The 17,866-nt window shown below is 44.4% G+C and overlaps 1 protein-coding gene across 3 annotated transcripts in view; it reads right to left on the bottom strand.

The window, feature by feature from the left end:
- Positions 1-17,866, bottom strand: part of LOC144942010 (copine-3-like) — a 27,984-nt gene extending 10,118 nt beyond the window's left edge. For 2 of the 3 annotated variants that reach the window (XM_078868613.1, XM_078868615.1), the window contains exons 1-10: positions 17,703-17,866; positions 11,104-11,234; positions 8,382-8,561; positions 6,345-6,419; positions 5,422-5,493; positions 4,411-4,494; positions 3,455-3,544; positions 1,052-1,147; positions 828-914; positions 191-250 (exon numbers count right to left, since the gene is read on the bottom strand). In XM_078868613.1, coding sequence (XP_078724739.1) covers positions 191-250; positions 828-914; positions 1,052-1,147; positions 3,455-3,544; positions 4,411-4,494; positions 5,422-5,493; positions 6,345-6,419; positions 8,382-8,561; positions 11,104-11,232 — 873 coding nt within the window. In that variant the 5' untranslated portion in view covers positions 11,233-11,234; positions 17,703-17,866. Of the gene's footprint in view, positions 1-190; positions 251-827; positions 915-1,051; positions 1,148-3,454; positions 3,545-4,410; positions 4,495-5,421; positions 5,494-6,344; positions 6,420-8,381; positions 8,562-11,103; positions 11,240-17,702 lie in introns of all 3 variants that reach the window. The other variant, XM_078868614.1, reaches the window with a different exon arrangement.

Genomic DNA, 17,866 nt, shown 5'->3' with positions numbered 1-17,866 from the left:
TTAAATTTTGAATGATAGAATATAGTATTGTCATCAGTATGACATAAGTATACCAAGTTTGCAGTCGATAGCACATTGGGAAGAGGGTAAAAATTGAGTTACAAAATTTGAGGATACGACAACAGATGGAGTGAGTTGAATAAAAGCGTGTAAAAATGCACAACGCTCACGCAAACACAACGCATCTCACCGTGAAATTGATCTGACAGCCACCCATGATGTAATCCAGGAATGAATATTCAACTTCCGTCTGTGGAATTCGTAGAGTACCACGTTAACAAATTTCTCTCAGTATGACGACCATGGCACATGGCCAAAGGCGAAGCTATGGTTAGGGATATGGCAATAGGTAGTTTGGACAGGGTTAGCATTCAGGTTATTATGTAAAGGATACAGTCTATGATTAGGTTATGGTGAGTAATATGGTTGCTTTGGATAGATTATGCTTAATTTGCACATGTTTAGGGTAATGGCTACACTGGTTTGAAATTCATGGAGAAAATTGAGTGTGTAGTGTGAGGTTATAGCTAGGGAAGCGGTTGGTGCTATGGTCTATTTCGACAGTGTTCGATGATAGCCAAGTTTTTGTCTTAAGTCTAAGGACAGGTTCAGATAGAATTTGGTTGGGGTCAGGTTAGTACCAGGTTAGGGGCAATGAAAAGGGCCAAAGGTTAATGTTTGAGTAGAATTCGTTTTCACTGGGTTAGAATAAAATCAGATGTCACTGGGTTCGGGTCACGTATCTGGCCAAAGTTATGAATAAACAAAGATATGAATTTGTACAGGGCTAACACGGAGGTCAGTTGGGAAAGGGGACATGCACGTACCCGGCATGACTTAACGATGACCAAGCCCGAGCCCTTGTAGTTCTTCTTTTTCTTCTTCTTCTCGGGGTGAATGACGGTAAACTCCACCTGCATGGTGCAGCCAGGAGGGGGGGGGAGGGCCAATGACGTCCAACGTCGCGTCGTTAACCCTCTCCGTTCGGGAGCGAGGTGACCGTCTCCCCTCCGAGGATCGACGCGCGTGACGCGGCATGGCCAAAACCCACCTGCCCCTTCTCCGCCTGCTGAAGATTCTTCACGTTGGTCTTGAACTCGCCAATGAGGTCGTGGGAGCCATCGCTGTCGTAGTCGTAACAGACGACCTGCATTGAACGGACAGCATAATGTATCACCGTACGTAGTCAACCGTACTAATCGGAGGTGCTGATTTATAGGTGCTGAATATTGATCGATTTACGTCGACTTTATGTTTGCAATATTTTCAATTCCTCATGTGATAGCGTTTTTGTTTTTTATTTTGTTTTGGTAAATTTCATTGTTGTACTTGGTTTTGCTCGTGTCATTTTGGTGACCCAGGTCACAACTTGCATATGAGACTCATCCTGTTCTCTCAAAGTTCTCATCTGGATAAACAAAACAAAATTGACAATATGTCGCTAACACCAGAGATCCATTTACACACAATAAAAATTCAAACAAAAGTACATTTGGTAATTACACCATTCTTAGAGTTCAAGGCTATCACAGAGACATTCTGTTTCACGGAAAATTACAGTGTGCATTGTTTTCACAGAAGGGTGCGATGTTGCTGTGTGGGTTTTACCCAATTGAGTAATTTGTGGGCAATTTTTCAAGTGGGGAAATTTGGACCGTGATGCCAGCACATGTGGCCTATCGAATAGCGTCAGGGTGGCTATAATAAACCCACAGTGTTAACCAGGACGGCTGCTGGGCTCGAACCACGAAGCTAACCTCTGCCACCCGTGGCAGGCGCGTTACCGCTGAGCCATGTCACAGTGGCACAAAACGAACAGCAGAGACCTAACAACATTACGATTGCTTTTCAGTTCAATTGTTTTGTTATTAATTTACCTGGGACAGCCTCGCTTGAGTTTCAGGATTGTAGGGTCATGCGTTGGAATGAGTTCTTTCTCAAGGAGTGCTTGTGTATGGGAGGAAATTATGGAAACCTGGGGAAAACCCACATACTGGCTACATGGTAGCCCGGCAGACTTGAGGAGTTCCAAAATCTGCACGATTTGCTAACCCGTGCCTCAAAATTGCCAGATTACAAATGTGAGATACCACTTTGAAGAGGCAGATTAGTTTCACCAACGCTTAAGCCATGCAGTTAAAAATGTTTGTATCAGTTAATTCTCATTTAAATGCATCAGTTGGAAAGAATATCTGCCCCCGGTGAGGTAAAGTGTGGGTGTCTGCATCATCAGCAAAATCCTTCCATTTGCAGCATAATGCAACGCAGAATTTGCCTTTTATTGTGTTGGCAATTTCACCACTTCATGATAAGAAGCCTCTTACCAATAACCCTCCCTCTGTCCCCCCATCCTTTGTCAGCGTTTGTAATGTTAAATTACATATTTAGCATTTGAATGAAGACAGCTGAATGTGGGACAGGAGGAGAAAAGTAGTGCACCAGGGAATGAGTATAAAACGCTTTGACAATAAAGCACTCGTACAGTCCAATGTCCGGTCGAGTGGTGCTGTTGTTCGGGTGCCTGATTCGCAATTGCTAGGTTTAAAGTTTAAATCCTGGTCTGGAATTTCCAAAACCTGTCGTCCTTATAGTACTGATACAATGGAGTAACACATTGCGGGAAGTCAACATAACGAAAAAATAAGTGAATCTATTTACCGAGGAAGCCTTTATGAGTTTTGGCGAGATGTTAACTACCTCGCCTGGTATACAGGAGGATTGTGGGTTCGATTCCGACTCTAGACGCCTGTATATTTGGAATGTGCATGTTCTCCCCGTGGTCGTGTAGATTTTTCTCAGGGTCCTCCAGTTTTTCCCTAGACATTTAGAAACATGCGTTTAGAGTATTTGGCTGCAACACATCTCCACGTGATAAGCCACTTCGTTGAGCTATCATTTGTGGCCAGGTCGCTTCTGAAAAAGAGCTATATAGCTCAGTGGGCCTTTCCTGGTAAAATAAAAAATGGTTTAGTTCAGTTTAGAGGGCAGCGTAGAAAAAAGTAATTGCTGTACCATTCTTCGTCCATACTCCCTGTCTTCCCTAACCCCCGTGGTGATGTGTAGCCAAATAAAGCCCACAACCCACAGAGCGTCGGGATACACTCATCCAGCAGCAGAGGTCGCAACCGGGTACCCGATACCCGTACCCTACCCGATACCCGGCTACCCGTACCTGGGTACCTGGGTACGGGTAGCCGTTTGCGACCCTGGTGCGGCCGGGTACGGGTACGGGTAGGCCGCGAGTCACTGGTGAGTAACCGTTTGTCACTCATTTCGGGTAGGGTACGGGTAGGGAACGGGTACCCATTTGCGACCCTGTCTCGGCCGGGTACGGGTAAGGAATCAAAACCCGTTTGCGACATCTGTCCAGCAGTGCATCAACAAAAGGCCTGTATAGGCGTGATGTGGTCCCAGCAATGCTCTGCATGCATTATATGACAGCAGGGTCACTTACCCTGACGTCTCTCTCCAGGTCCCCGTTACAGAGCGCCTGCAGAGGGATGCTGAATGGTCTCCATGTGGGATTCAAGTTGTTCTTGATAACCTGTGGATGACAGCTGACATTCAAGAGGTACCACAGCCAATGGGAAACACTAACATTATGATGCACTGTCGTTACACGAAGACAAATATGAATGATGGCATTACCTTGATGGACAAATTGGCTTTGTTCAATGCAAGGATATTTAAATGAAATTCACTGTCATCTTTGCTAAAGACCTGGATAATCATGCAGCGTTATGAAGAGACATTTACATGTTATTTTGCCTCCAATTTTTAACTTGACCGTAAGCTTAATTTAACACTTTTGATTAAGAGACCCTCTGGAAAGTAAGACGCACCCAAAACTTGAGCCCGGTGTCAACAAAGTTATACAAGTCTGGTCACGCACACAAACCTATCGGATTGTAAGATGCGCCGGATTGCAACCCCTACTTTTACTTAAAAAAAAAAACTGCGCATCTTGTAATCCAGAGGATAGGGACAGGAAGGTGATTTAAAAATGTGATTTGAGCCGAGAGGACACAAAAATCCTACTTTTGTGAGGAATGTCACAGAGTGTTTACATTCTTAATTTCAATGGCCAGATTGCAATGAGAACGCTGCAAAGAGGCTCAACGATGAATGTGTCGGTTGCTAAAGTGCCCAGCCGCTTAGTCCAGTGTTCTTCACTACTTTTTCAGAGGGGGGGCAACTTTCGCCGATAAGACATCACGAGTGTGAGGACCACCGCTTGCCAGGGGTGTTTCCAGACGTTGTGGACTGTCGGTGGGTCGCACGTCAGGGGCCGCACTAAAGGCCACCAGGGGCAGCCAGTGGCCTGCGGGCCTTGCGATGAAGAACACTGCCTTAGTCTGACGATTCAAACTCAGGGACGGAGGTTTTCCCGACGCGCGAGATCGCCCTTACCTCTGTCCGGTGCACCATCTGCCAGGTGCCATCATCAGCCATCTTGAAAAACTCCAGGTATGGGTCAGACTTCCCGAACAAATCCTGTATAAACAATGCACGTTCATCTGACACTGATACAACTGTAGAGGAGTAAAATGGGGACGTGACGTCATGTGTGCCGTCCAGTGCGATGACGTCACGGAACGGGACGTGACGTCATGCGCGCTGGGCGGCTCGATGACGTCATGTCTCGTAGAGTATTTAAGGGAGACCCCGTGACGAAAGCGGGGTCACTCTGGGAACGTGTAGAGTAAGAAGGGTGAAGAGGGAACCAGGGGTAGAGAGGGATCGAATAGTGAGTCTGGGGAGAAGCCGGTGGTAGCCGTAGAGGTGCTTCTCTCTCCGGTCGGTGGAGTCGGCAGAGTCCCCGATCCGACGAGAGAGAGAGAGAGACCGGAGCTAGCCGGCAGGGACCAGGACTCAGTGTAGGACCCCCTAGCCCCTGGGAGTTGTGTACCCTCGTGTGTTGTAATATCTTTAATAAACTTACGGTGAGAGCCCTTAACCTTCAAGCCGTCTCCGAGTAGTGCTCGACTAGTTCTCAACACAACGATGAAGTAAATATGTGTATGCGTGTATGCAGTGCACCCCTGTAATATACAACGATAAATGTGTAAATCATGACAGTGCACGACTATAAATTCAGCACAACACTGCAGTATTAGTCATGATGACACCAGCACACATTAACCATCATGCAACTATTAAGTAGCTCGGTGCCCTCAGGGGATTAATACGACATCAGAGACACTGACAACCTAAAAGTCATCATCATTATTAAACTTAGGTTGTGACTTCAATTCACCATCACTCAGCGCGCTAAGGATTACACATTTTGGCTTGAGGTTGCTGAAGAAACTTGGAGACATCAGAGCCAGCCAAGATTTTGTCACATTTGAACAAATATTTTATGGAAAGCGATAATCTGCACAACCCATTGATTGGGTGAATTAGATTGAAGTGACGCACCTTCTTATCCAGGTTACGAGCATCCACCTGAAGAGCGAGGACTCTGTTATCCTTAATCTCATCTGCCACAATCTAAAAAAAACAATGTAAATAAAGAAATTATTACACGTGCCAAACTCGCCATTATTGTAAAGGGGAAATCTAGTAATAATGGTGCAAATGTAGTATGTATGTTGAACTTCTTTGCCCCGTATGTATCCAACCTTGGTAATAGGAGGTATGTAAGGATGTGAAGATTAATTAATTAATTCATCCATTGAAATAAATTATTATGCTCGCGATAAATGCATAGAATCGTGCAAGTAACATCTATGATTTACAAATTATTGCAATCACATGCAAATACTACATGTACACTCGTGAATTATAATCAGACAAATTAAGACAGAACAAATGAAAAAATACGTGAAAACTATTAAAATATTTGTGAATTTAATCACGACGGTGAATTGTGACAATGAAACCGCAAGGGTGAATGCTTTCTTATAATTAACAGGCCAAGTTATTCAGATTCTTTAAACATTCATACAAAATCCAATGAACAGATATTGCAATCCAAGATGGTTAAACTTGACGATGAATGATGTTAATTAGATGTAACATTACTATTCTACAAATTACTGCAAGTGTCGGTAACGATAACAAGGAAGAAAGCAGCTCTATACTCATTGTTCAAACTCATTATTACAGAAACTCACTGGAGGATGTCATACGAGCAATTGGGGTATCATGTTCATCTACAATAGTTTAAAAAGACAACAAATGTGTGTTGATGCTGGAATATTAGGTTAAACAATGGTAATGAAGGACCTGTCAGACCCTCCAATGATAGCTCACAAGGAAATTGGTTTTAAGCTGGCCCACAAATCGATGTACGGGATCTTCACGCGATCTTGCTTGGTGGTGCGTGGACAACCACTTACTGTGATCTGGCCCTTTCCTGCCGGCTTGCCGTTTTTCAGCAGAAGGGGTCGAGTCATCTTCTTACTCGACACAACCTGCTCAGAGTGTAAAGACAAAGATCCCCCGTATAGCCTTAATATAGTGTTGAGGTAAGTGCTGTTAGCGGGAACCTATGAAGGGTGTGGCACACGAGGGGGTGGGTGTCCAGCACAACGCCCGGCTGCCTTTGTATCCCTAGTGATGATCTTCTTGGTTCTTTCGGTAAAGTCACGTAGAAGGGAAGCAATAAAATAATAAAAATAAAACATAATAAAATAATTTTTATTATTTTATTACTTCCCTTCTACGTGACTTTACCGAAAGAACCAAGAAGATGAATCCCTGCAGTCACGAAAGCTTTCAATGGAAACCCTAGTGATAATGTTTATACATCGCACCAGGTACCTTTTTAAGGCTGAGTCAACCTAGGGAAGGCCAGGATCGGTTCAGACAATAGTTACTGGTTTTGGCTGTGAGAGGGACTTGAAACTCGGCTCTTCAGGTTTGCAGCGATGTTTGTTAACGACTCCACACTAGGGCTGAACGATGAATCGATTTCAAATCGAAATCCCAATTTGAAACAATGCGATTAGCAAATCGCAAAGGCTGCGATCTTTTGCGATTTGAAAAGTCCTGTTACTTTCTTATTGGAATTGTTTTATTTTGTATATTTATTACTTAATTTATTTCACTTAACAATTGTTCTATGTTTGATAGAGCAGTTCATATTTTGATGGTATCATGTGGTAATGCCCCATCACTTGTTTCAAATCTATTACACAGTGAATATTGAACTGAAGCTTGAATATTAAAATTTTTTATCGCAAAGCAAATCGCAATATCTGTCAGAAAAATCACAATTAGATATTTTCCCCAAATCGTTCAGCCCTACTCCACACTATGGCTCAGAGTACACACAAACACCACAAAGAACCCTTGTCTGGTCTTGTAGGCCAAAGTGCAAGAATATATTCCAGGTTGGATGACATAAAAGGGATGGTTGGGTTAGCACCGCACTACGCCACCTTTGTCTCTGCAGTGGTAATGGTCACTCATTGCATCACGTATTATTTCAAGGCTGAACTAACCAATGTAAGTGTAGTGTCAATACTTACGCGACCCTGGGGTAGAAATACCCAAGGGTCCCAGGTTACTGTTAAAGATGACGTCACGAACGAAAGGAAAGAGAAGGCAGGGCGTGAGAGACAGGGAATGCCCAGGAGGGGAGTGGTGACGTCACCGGATGAGGCGGGGTGACCGGGGTGTTTCCTGGTGGGATTTGAAGTGGGCCACATACAGCGTCAGCTCGTGCAGAAAATAAAGAGGAGTTGTGTCATCTCAACCTTCGTCTGGTGGACTCATTGCATAAAGATCGGCAAGAACAGTTCAAATATCGAATGCCAATGACGTGCATGGCTTGGAATTTAACTCAGGTGGCTGACATTGTAGTGCAAGGTGCTAACTATTTCAGTGCAAGCACACACACACAGGTTGGCTGACATAAAAAAAAATTCCACTTGTTAGCATGGTGAACTGCTGTTCGCGAGCACCACAACAAACAGATGAATCCAAAGGGTCCAAGGCTTGGAGAATTGGGACACATTTTAATTAGTGTCATGCAGATGGCCTTTATAACTATTCACCAAATGAATAGCTAATTTACCCTAAACTTTTTCCAGGGACAGTCACTCTTGTGAACAGATGGGAGAAACATGTTTCAGCTATAAATGCTGTATCTGGCTGGTGATGAGGTTGGAGTGCATGACTTGCAAGTGGAAAGGTCACACGTCATAATCCTAGTTGGGGTCACCTTCGACAATATTCCATCCTTCCAAAGACAATAAAGTTTTGTGGAACATCAATCCAGGTCACCCTAGGAAAAAAACTGGGATCTGTCATGAGAATGTGGAATTTCATCAACTTTTTTGAGTCAGGAAACGCATCACTATGAAGAATAACACGTCAGAATGTTGACAGTATTAATTACTTTTTCATTAAACATCAACAGAGGCACCCACCTGAGCCAGGTTGCACTCAAGTTGACCCAGGAAGTCATCATCGGTGAGGTCATAGGTTTTGTTGTCAATGTCGTAGACACCAAAGCGCAGCTTCTGCACTTGCTCGAAGCAATAGTCGATCTGCAGACGCTTGGAAAATGCAGGCTCCTGGCAGTTCTGAATCTGCTCAGTGCGGTCCACCTGCAAAGACACACACACACATTTAGTGGAGTCTTTTTTTAGAACAGAAAGAGGGAAGTCAACCAGTAATGATAATTCGTTTATCCAGGAAAGCCTACTGATAAATAATAGGATAAATCTGCCGACATTTCCAGGAGATTCCTATATGGGTTTATTTATTTACACCCCTTTATCCATCCACTACTTAGTCTCCCGACAGTCTGTCAATCAATGGGGTTTTGTGACCATACTTTACTACTCTGGTAAGTGCTGGTTAGTCAGTCATGGAGGGGGGGGGGAGGTCGGGGGAAGGGTGCCAAGATGGGTTCAGACATAACTCGCCACTTAAGCCATGGCCAGCAATAAAACTCACGTTGCAGTGCATTCGCCACTTTGCTACCACTCCCCAACTCCTCGTATTTGCAGAAAATGCAAAAGGGAGAATCAATGTGAGGATAATTGAAGTTTTTCGTATCCACTGAGGGCAAATAATACACTCGTAATATCAGGTACCAGGGCCTCAATATATATATGCAGAGAAAAACATGATGTAAAATTATGTTTTTTTACATCATCTGTCACTCCGCATTAAAAATAAAAGTATTACTTACACAACCCATTAGCCCAACGGCTTTCTGGGAGTGTATAATTTAATCATCGCCGATTCAGTACAAACTATGGACCAATTTCAACACAGTGTCTCATCAGCAGCGTCGAGCTCACTTCAATCAATGCAGGTGAACCACAAGATCTTTATTTACCATTCCAGAGTTTGGTTGTACTGAATCAATGCTGATGAAATTATGCATTCCCAGAGAACTGTTGGATCATGGGTTGTGTAAGAAATACTTTTATTCTATGCAGAGAGACATATGAAGGAAAAAAGACAGATACATGAAGGAAACCTCTTGTTTGCTTATTCATTGTTATTTATATTCTCCACAACTACGCTAATGTTATGTTGTAACATGTACATTGTTTCATAAACGAGCAAAACAAACATTGCACTAGCTTCTCATAACGTTGCATGCACTGCATGGGGTGCCCCTAATCAGCTGCGGGAGCAAGCTGTGCCACATGCCTAAGTACCAGCTAACAGCTTGTGAATAGCCAATGGACTCACCCATTATTAATGGGGCTTGCAGCTCCCCATTGGCTTTAACTTATTAACAAAACACCGTGGTGGTTTCCCATGCAGTATAAATGCAGAACACGATGGGAAGCCGACTGATTGGCTTACTCGTAAGTCAATTATTAATCAACATACATGCCGTCCAAATAACTACAGGGCTGGTTCTCAATCCGTAAGATACCTGTTTTGTTCAGATGTATTCCACGGAGTAAAAATGTCATATTTACTGTGGCCACCAAAATGTATCATAACGATGTATGAGATTTCGATTTAAAGCTTTCGTGACTGCAGGGATTCATCTTCTTGGTTCTTTCGGCACAGTCACGAAGAAGGGAAATAATAAAATAATGTTTTTTTTTCTTTCATTATTTCCCTTCTACGTGACTTTACCGAAAGAACCAAGAAGATGTATGAGATGTGTAACGATCCTCACCTCTCCCTTTAACCCGAGCAATTAATGCAATGATTTGATTCTAAAGCAATCAGGAATGTTTGTGCCTCTTTTGTATTTTTCAGTTGTATTGGTCTGTCTCATCTATTCTATCTCCCTTGTCCCGTCTCCATAACATTAGCCTAAAGATAGGCGATCACCAATTACTAAATAGTGAATAATCAGCTCCTGCACACAATTCCAAAGCATGCATCACAAGCTTAAGGAACGATATTGATTGAAGCAACATTACAAGCCGACAATTCATAGACAGGAATTAGGCATTAAATGAAGGAAACATGCGGAACATAACGGCGAAGTGTAAAGAATAATAATACTCATGGGGTGACAAGCCCGTGTGTGCGTTGTGCAGGTGGGACATGTAGCTCCACTGTTATGCAAAGTAATCTGGAATAACTTAAGTCAGTGATTGTGTCAATGCTTTTATCCCATTATTAATTTGCGCATGCATGACAGCAGCCCTGGGATAAAACAATGCACAACACGATAAGATGAAAGCAATGCAGAAGGGCAACCTTGCTTCTCATCTGCTGCAGCTATTGTGCACTGCTGGTACAACGAGGCCACGACATTGCCTCGTGTTGTTTGTTCTTAGCCAGCTGTGCCAGGATTTGGCGAAAATTAGCCCACTTTTCACCCAGGTAACTGGAGAGAACAGACTAAGTGTTCTCACATTAAAACTAAAAATAACTTATTTAAGAATCACAGTTAAGAGACAAACAACATAGATACCATGATTTTTTTTTTAAATAACAAAAAAAATCATCAATGGTGCTCATACTATCCGGGAAACTGCTGCATTGTCCAACCAGGCTATTTAAAACCCCGTGAGCACCAACTGAATGGCGCGAGGCACATTTTTGCAATTTAAAAGCAGTTACTCAAATGCCATCGATCTGGGTGAGTACCGGAAGGTACATTTTCCTTTCAGATGTCAACCAGGGCCCTGGGTTCACCATCAAATGTCACAATCCACTTGCCTCGGTCCATGTGCCCCCGGCCTCTATGAGCACCACGCACAGCGGATCCGACTTTGAGCCCACGTCCTTGTCCAGGAGATCCTTGCAGCTTATCGTCAACTCCACCTTGGTCACACATGACGCTGCCATATCTTTGCTCACCACGCAAACGCACACACACACACACCCGCATCTGCGATTAGCACGGTTGGCTACGTACGGTACGAAAGAAGTTCAACACACATACACGCATACAGGCAGACGAGTATTACAGTGCTGTATATAATGTTGAACGGAGGACTTATTGGTATAAACTATTCTTACAATTATATTCCAACGGAGCTATCAACAAGATGTTGTTCTAGATTTGAAGCTTTCGTGACGGCAAGGATTCATATTCTTAGGTGTTGTTCGACAAAGACATTTGCGACCAGAGCTCTAGCAGGTAAAATTACACCACCTTGGAAGATGATGTCATAAAACTACTCGGAGGTCAATTCAATTGGTCTATTTAGCCATGCGAGAGACACATTTTTTTGCTGTGAAATAAAACAAAATGTTTCTCATAGGTCAATCGTACCAAATAGTTTTTACTCCCAGAACTGGAATAAGTTGAATTTAGTTGAAAACAAAACGTGCAAAACTAAGTTCAATGAGATGTATTTTTCTCTCTTGTAATTGGGAAGTGGTCTGAGACCGTCAGCACACTAACCTTAAGAATATGGTTTAATCACCGATTTAAACTTTGGATCTCTGCTGGCTCATTGTTCTGACACTAATAGCTTCATGAGTTAGTTTCAGTTTAATTTATTAGGATTTACCCTGGGTTCAACCGTAACAAACAATAAAATTACAAGATACACCTAAAAAACATTGTACACAAATCTGAACATCACATACGTAAACAATAAAATCCTACAAAAAAGCACAACTCGTTCATGCTGTGTACAGAAAGTGCAAAAGTACCATGGCAGCAAGCGTTTATTAAAGCTTCATATTCTTAGGTTTTTTCGGTAAAGTCACGTAGGTAAAAAATTAATAAAAGTAAAATAAAAATAAAATAAAATCACGACGTTTTGGAGGAAACACAAGCTTCCGTCTTCAGGTGGAACCGTCACAGCACGATAGCTGTATCAAGTGAGAGAAATTCCAAGAAAACAGTCCCTGGAATTTTATTTTTAATAATTTTAATTTTTTACCTACGTGACTTTACTGAAAAAACCTAAGAATATGAATCCTTGCAATCACGAAAGCTTCAAATCTAGAATTAAGTTTATTAAAGCTGGCAAGGCATTCCATGAGGTGGTCAGGCCAGACCCATACCTGGTCCATGTAGAGTTTTAGACTGCCACACAATTAGTGTACTCTCTTTAGGATGATTGAATGTGGTTTCATCTTGATCTGAAGCTTTTTGTGACTGCAGGAATCCATACTCATTGGTTCTTTCGGTAAAGTCACGTGGTTAGAAAGTAATAGATCACGACGTTTCGATCGCAACACAAGCAGCCGCAGTTCTCCTGCTGTGTTTGCCGTGTTAATTCTTTACCGAAAGAACCAACGAGTATGAATGTGGTTTCATTCGTAATTTTGCTGACATCTACATTTCTGAGGCTATTATAAGTAAGTAACAATCATGAAAACAAAGCAAATGTCTATATTTTTTAACCCGTGTGTGTGTGTGTGCATACGCAGTCAGTACAATAAATTGTGTACACACACCATGATGCATATGTAATATTTATACAATACGTAAACATAGTATATACACATACATACACCTACAGTACTTTAATCCCCTATACAGTACACACATGTTTAGACACTAATGTGATATAGAAATATCTGAACACAAACAGAATCAGAACACAAGAACATTTTGTCTGTTTAACACGAATTGCCTGATGATGCTGGATGTAATTACCAGCGAAACGTCGTACTCAAAAATTGTAAACACACCGGTGGGCTAAAGTCATGAACTATTTGTCTTTTGTCAACGTGACACTTTTTTTACTGTTTGGCCGTGTCGGGTGGTGGAGGGTTACGACACATTTATAAATAACGCGATCTAACCCAAAAACCTTTATTATGAATAACATTTTGTTTCTTTAATAATTCACGTGAGTGGGCATTCGCCTGGTCATGATAATCATCAACACTACAGTACTTTAAAATTCTATTATACATGCGATCTTTTCGATTTAAAGCTTTCGTGACTGCAGGGATTCATCTTCTTGGTTCTTTCGGTAAAGTCACGTAGAAGGGAAATAATAAAATTGTGGCCGAAACGTCGTGAGAATTATTTTATTATGTTTTATTTTTATTATTTTATTATTTCCCTTCTACGTGACTTTACCGAAAAAACCAAGAAGATACATGCGATCATTACTCATCACTTGAGTTAAATTCCCGCCCACGGCTAAGACCGTTGGTAAGCGGTATTGGGACCCTCCCTTCTCCAACCTGTACTACCTTGCGTGGTGAATCAAAATATTCACTTATAAGACTGGAGGAATCCGGTAAGCTATGAAACTCTTTAACACACATGTCCAGTGGACAAGCCCCATGACTGACACTACGTGGAGAAGCCGTCACCCAGCAGCGGATTGATGGGAGGCCTGTCCTGTGCAAATCTCGTATCGCACTTGTGACCGTGTGCGTGGAGGAGGCTCGTGAAGGACGCTGCTGCTGCTACTGGGGTCAGTTGGAGGCAGTTGCCCCTCCAGCAACAACGGAGGGCAGAGAAGCGACTCTCACAACAACGAGCGGAGTGCCGGGCGGATAAAATTCAGGTTGGCACAGTAGGGGGCACAGTTGGTGGTGCATCTACAGGTCATCTCAGTCAGCCAACCCATGGCACCTGCTGGGTCTGTCCCGTGACCTCCTGCACCTAGCCTGGCACAGTAGGGGGGTACAGCTGGTGGTGCATCTACCGGTCATCTCAGTCAGCCAACCCATGGCACCTGCTGGGTCTGTCCCGTGACCTCCTGCACCTAGCCTGGCACAGTAGGGGGGTACAGCTGGTGGTGCATCTACCGGTCATCTCAGTCAGCCAACCCATGGCACCTGCTGGGTCTGTCCCGAGACCTCCTCCTGTCAGAAGCGAGCCTTCGACACTTCACTTCAGTTTCAGTTTTCAGTTTCATTTATTATGTATAACCCTGTGAGCCATGCGGCTCTTGACTCGGGTGCAACCACAACAAACACAAACATGAACAAGAAACATCTTAAAGTGCCTACACGCAACAGAAAAATCCAGGAAAAAACAGCAAAGTCTTCCAGAAAAAACACCGCATATCAACGCTGTGTGCAAAAATCCCAGTGGGATGCAAGTCAAACAATAACAACCATAAGACAATTTAGATTAAAGTTATCAGGCTAACTCTGTACTACAATAAACAAACATGGCTAATACTTAGTTTTTCCCCGGTAAAGTCACGTAGGTAAAAAATCTAATAAAAGAAAAGAAAACTAAACTAAATCACGACGTTTCTGGCACAACACAAGCGTCCTTCTTCAGGTGGGGACAACGTAGCGAACGCACAACCGCTTAAGTGTGGCTAAACCAAAACTTTTAAAAATCACCAAAATAAAGCTATAAAAACAATGGAACAGTGATCATAGGAACTGTGACTCAAATTTAACAATATAAACAATATCCATAACATGTACGACCAAACTTTTCAGCGAATGGCGGTTGTATTGGTATTGGCGTGGAGACACTGATCACGCTTGCGGTGTGACATGGGCCTAGCGGTTACACGCATTCACCGCCTGTTGCAAGAAGAGTTTCACGGTTCAAAAACCAGCAGCCACCCATAATTAATAATGCGGTTGTATTAACCGTTTAAAAAAAACACAACCCTACTCAGTCTGTGATTAAAGATCCCGTAACCAGACCTGTCAACCCATTATGAGTGCCTACCTTATTACACGCCAATTCTGACCTTATTGGTCACCCCGTGCCCCTTGTAAATCTCAACGTTCATCCTACAAAGTCCCATCACACGGGAGAAACACAAACAAATAGACTAAATGTGCTTGTGCGTATTGAAACGGCTATACTCAATTTCCCTGTACAAGGAACACATTCCTGCGGAGGGAGCTGGTAGGAACGTTGGGTTGCTCGGTCAATGGCCAGGGTCAACTGCGGCGTGGTGTATTCCGCAAATATGCCCGACTGTGAGGGCGGGCACAAGCCGGCGTGAGTAGGTTAAACGTTGAGTTTTATAAGAGCACCACGGGGTGACCAGCCCCTCCCCTCCCCACCCAGCCCCACCCCTCCCACCCCCCACCCAGCCCCACCCAGCCCCACCCTCCCCACCCAGCCCCTCCCCACCCAGCCCCTCCCCACCCTCCCCACCCAGCCCCTCCCCTCCCAGCCCCGCCCCTCCCCACCCAGCCCCTCCCTCCCCACCCAGCCCCTCCCTGCACGACGGACGGACGGACACAATAATCCCCTGTGGGCTGGTGTAACCAGGAGGTTCCTACCAGTACTACTGGGTAGACCTATGGGTTGACAGGTATGCGTAACCGTCATTCACAAATGACAAAATTGGGATTATACATAGCGATCATCACCCACGACTGCAAGCATAATATAATGTACAGTACGTGACACACACACACACTGGGTATTGAGTGGCACGCACAGTCCTGTAATAGTGCAGTGCCCTGCCCGTTTCTCTTTCAAATTCCCGCAGGCAAAATTGTGTCTCTCTCACTCTGTGTGGGTTACTCTGTGGTAAGTTTAACTCTGCGAGCAAAGCGCGGCTGGTTGTAAACTAATAATAATACGCATATGCCACTCGAAACGAAGGTGGATACATATACACATACAGAGCACAAGTACAATGTAGTACGTGCACCATGGCGCCATGGTGCATGTACCATGGCGCCATGGTGCATGTGCAAAGTGTGCAGAATGCATGGTACGTGGACCGTAGAATGAACCAGAAACAATAATGAAGTGTCCTTCTATGTATGCAGGAAAGTCTCACTGAGTCTTAAGGCTACATTTTATGATGGGTCATGCATTGGGACGTTTGCATACCTGTCAACCCATACGGTTTACCTGTATTCTTGTACAGGGCAATCGAGTAAACACATTCCTGCGGAGGGAGCTGGTAGGAACGTTGGGTTGCTCGGTCAATGGCCAGGGTCAACGGCGGCGTGGTGTATTCCGCAAATATGCCCGACTGTGAGGGCGGGCACAAGCCGGCGTGAGTAGGTTAAACGTTGAGTTTTATGAGGGCACCATGGGGTGACCAGCCCCTCCCCACCCAGTCCCACCCTCCCCTCACCACCCAGCCCCACCCCTCCCACCCTCCCCACCCTCTCCACCCAGCCCCACCCCTCCCATTTTTGGATACACGACGGACGGACACAATAATCCCCTGTGGGCTGGTGTAACCAGGAGGTTCCTACCAGTACAATTTGTTTTATTTGTTTGCGTTTCTCCTTTGTGATGGAACTTTGTAAGATGAACGCTGAGATGTATAAGGGGCACGGGGTGACCAATAAGATCAGAATTGATCTGTAATAAGGTAGGGCACTGATAATGGGTTGATAGGTATGTGTTTGGCCAAATTACACGCCGATGAGTTTGTTTTTACACGTGGAAGGAACCCAGAGAATCCAGAGAAAACCCACCGAGCATACTTCGTGGGTCATACATCCAAAGCTCCACACCGATGGATTTACGAATCCATGGCAGTACTGCCATCTCCTGGAAACCTCGGAGTCCAAGCCGACAAATATTGATCTGGCATGATCTCAGGTTGAAATAGTAAAGAATTAAATACGACATGACACAATAGGAGTGACATAGCCCTTACGTTGTGAGTATACTGTGTCATGCAGTGTGTGTGCACATATTTATCATTACACAAAAGGCGGCCACAGCCGTGCCGATGAGTCAACGTAGATAACTTTACAGAATGTAAATGGTTCGTTAGTGCAAGTTTAAATGGGTTCCTTATTAATGTCTATTTTAGACCGAGTGTATCTACAGGGCACCCTGGAATTAGTTATAACACGGAGTTCACACACACACACTTATATAAACTAAAGCAGTCTACACGTACAGCCCATGTCAATCCACGGGGCCTTCACTCACGCCGCTCATTGACCATACTTCACCACGCTGGTCAATGCCCACCACGTGGGGCCCTGTTCACAACGGCCCCACATCAGAGGCGCTCAGCAGGCTGCAACCCTGCTGAGCCTGTGGCGAGATCAGGAGACGAAGGCCTCTGTGTCGACTGTAGCACACAGAGGGGGTGGGGTGGCCAGCACCACGCTCGGCCGCCTTTGTCTCCCCAGCGGCGACGTTTACTACACACCGCACTAGGTGCTCATTTGAGGCTGAGTCGACCTAGGGGAGGAGGCCCAGGTCACTGGGTGTTTGGTGGCCGTGGGCGCGCTGACCACTACACCACCGCTCCCCACATGCACGGTACAAACTTGCAGTCTGTGTGAGTACAACAACATCAACAACAACACCACCATCAACATCACCACCATCACAGACACACTCAGCGGTGGTACAGCCAAAGTACAAGACCCACACGCAGAGAGAGAAGATGGGTGGGTCGTACGAGCCTGCCAAAGAGTTCTCTCACCTCCTCTCGCTTCTTTTGCCTCTTCCGAGTCGAGGAGGAGGAGGTGGCAGTGATGCTGGAGGAGGTAGAGGAGTAAGAGGAGGTGGTGAAGGCGGTGATGACAGAAGAGGTGGTGGTGGTGGAGGTGGTGATGAGGAGTGAGACAGGAAGGACGCGTTCCGCAC

The sequence above is a fragment of the Lampetra fluviatilis genome, chromosome 26, assembly GCF_964198595.1.
Source record: "Lampetra fluviatilis chromosome 26, kcLamFluv1.1, whole genome shotgun sequence".
Classification (NCBI taxonomy): Eukaryota; Metazoa; Chordata; class Hyperoartia; order Petromyzontiformes; family Petromyzontidae; genus Lampetra; species Lampetra fluviatilis.
The sequence above is the reverse complement of the archived record's forward strand: the minus strand, read 5'-3'. Positions and strand labels throughout refer to the sequence as shown.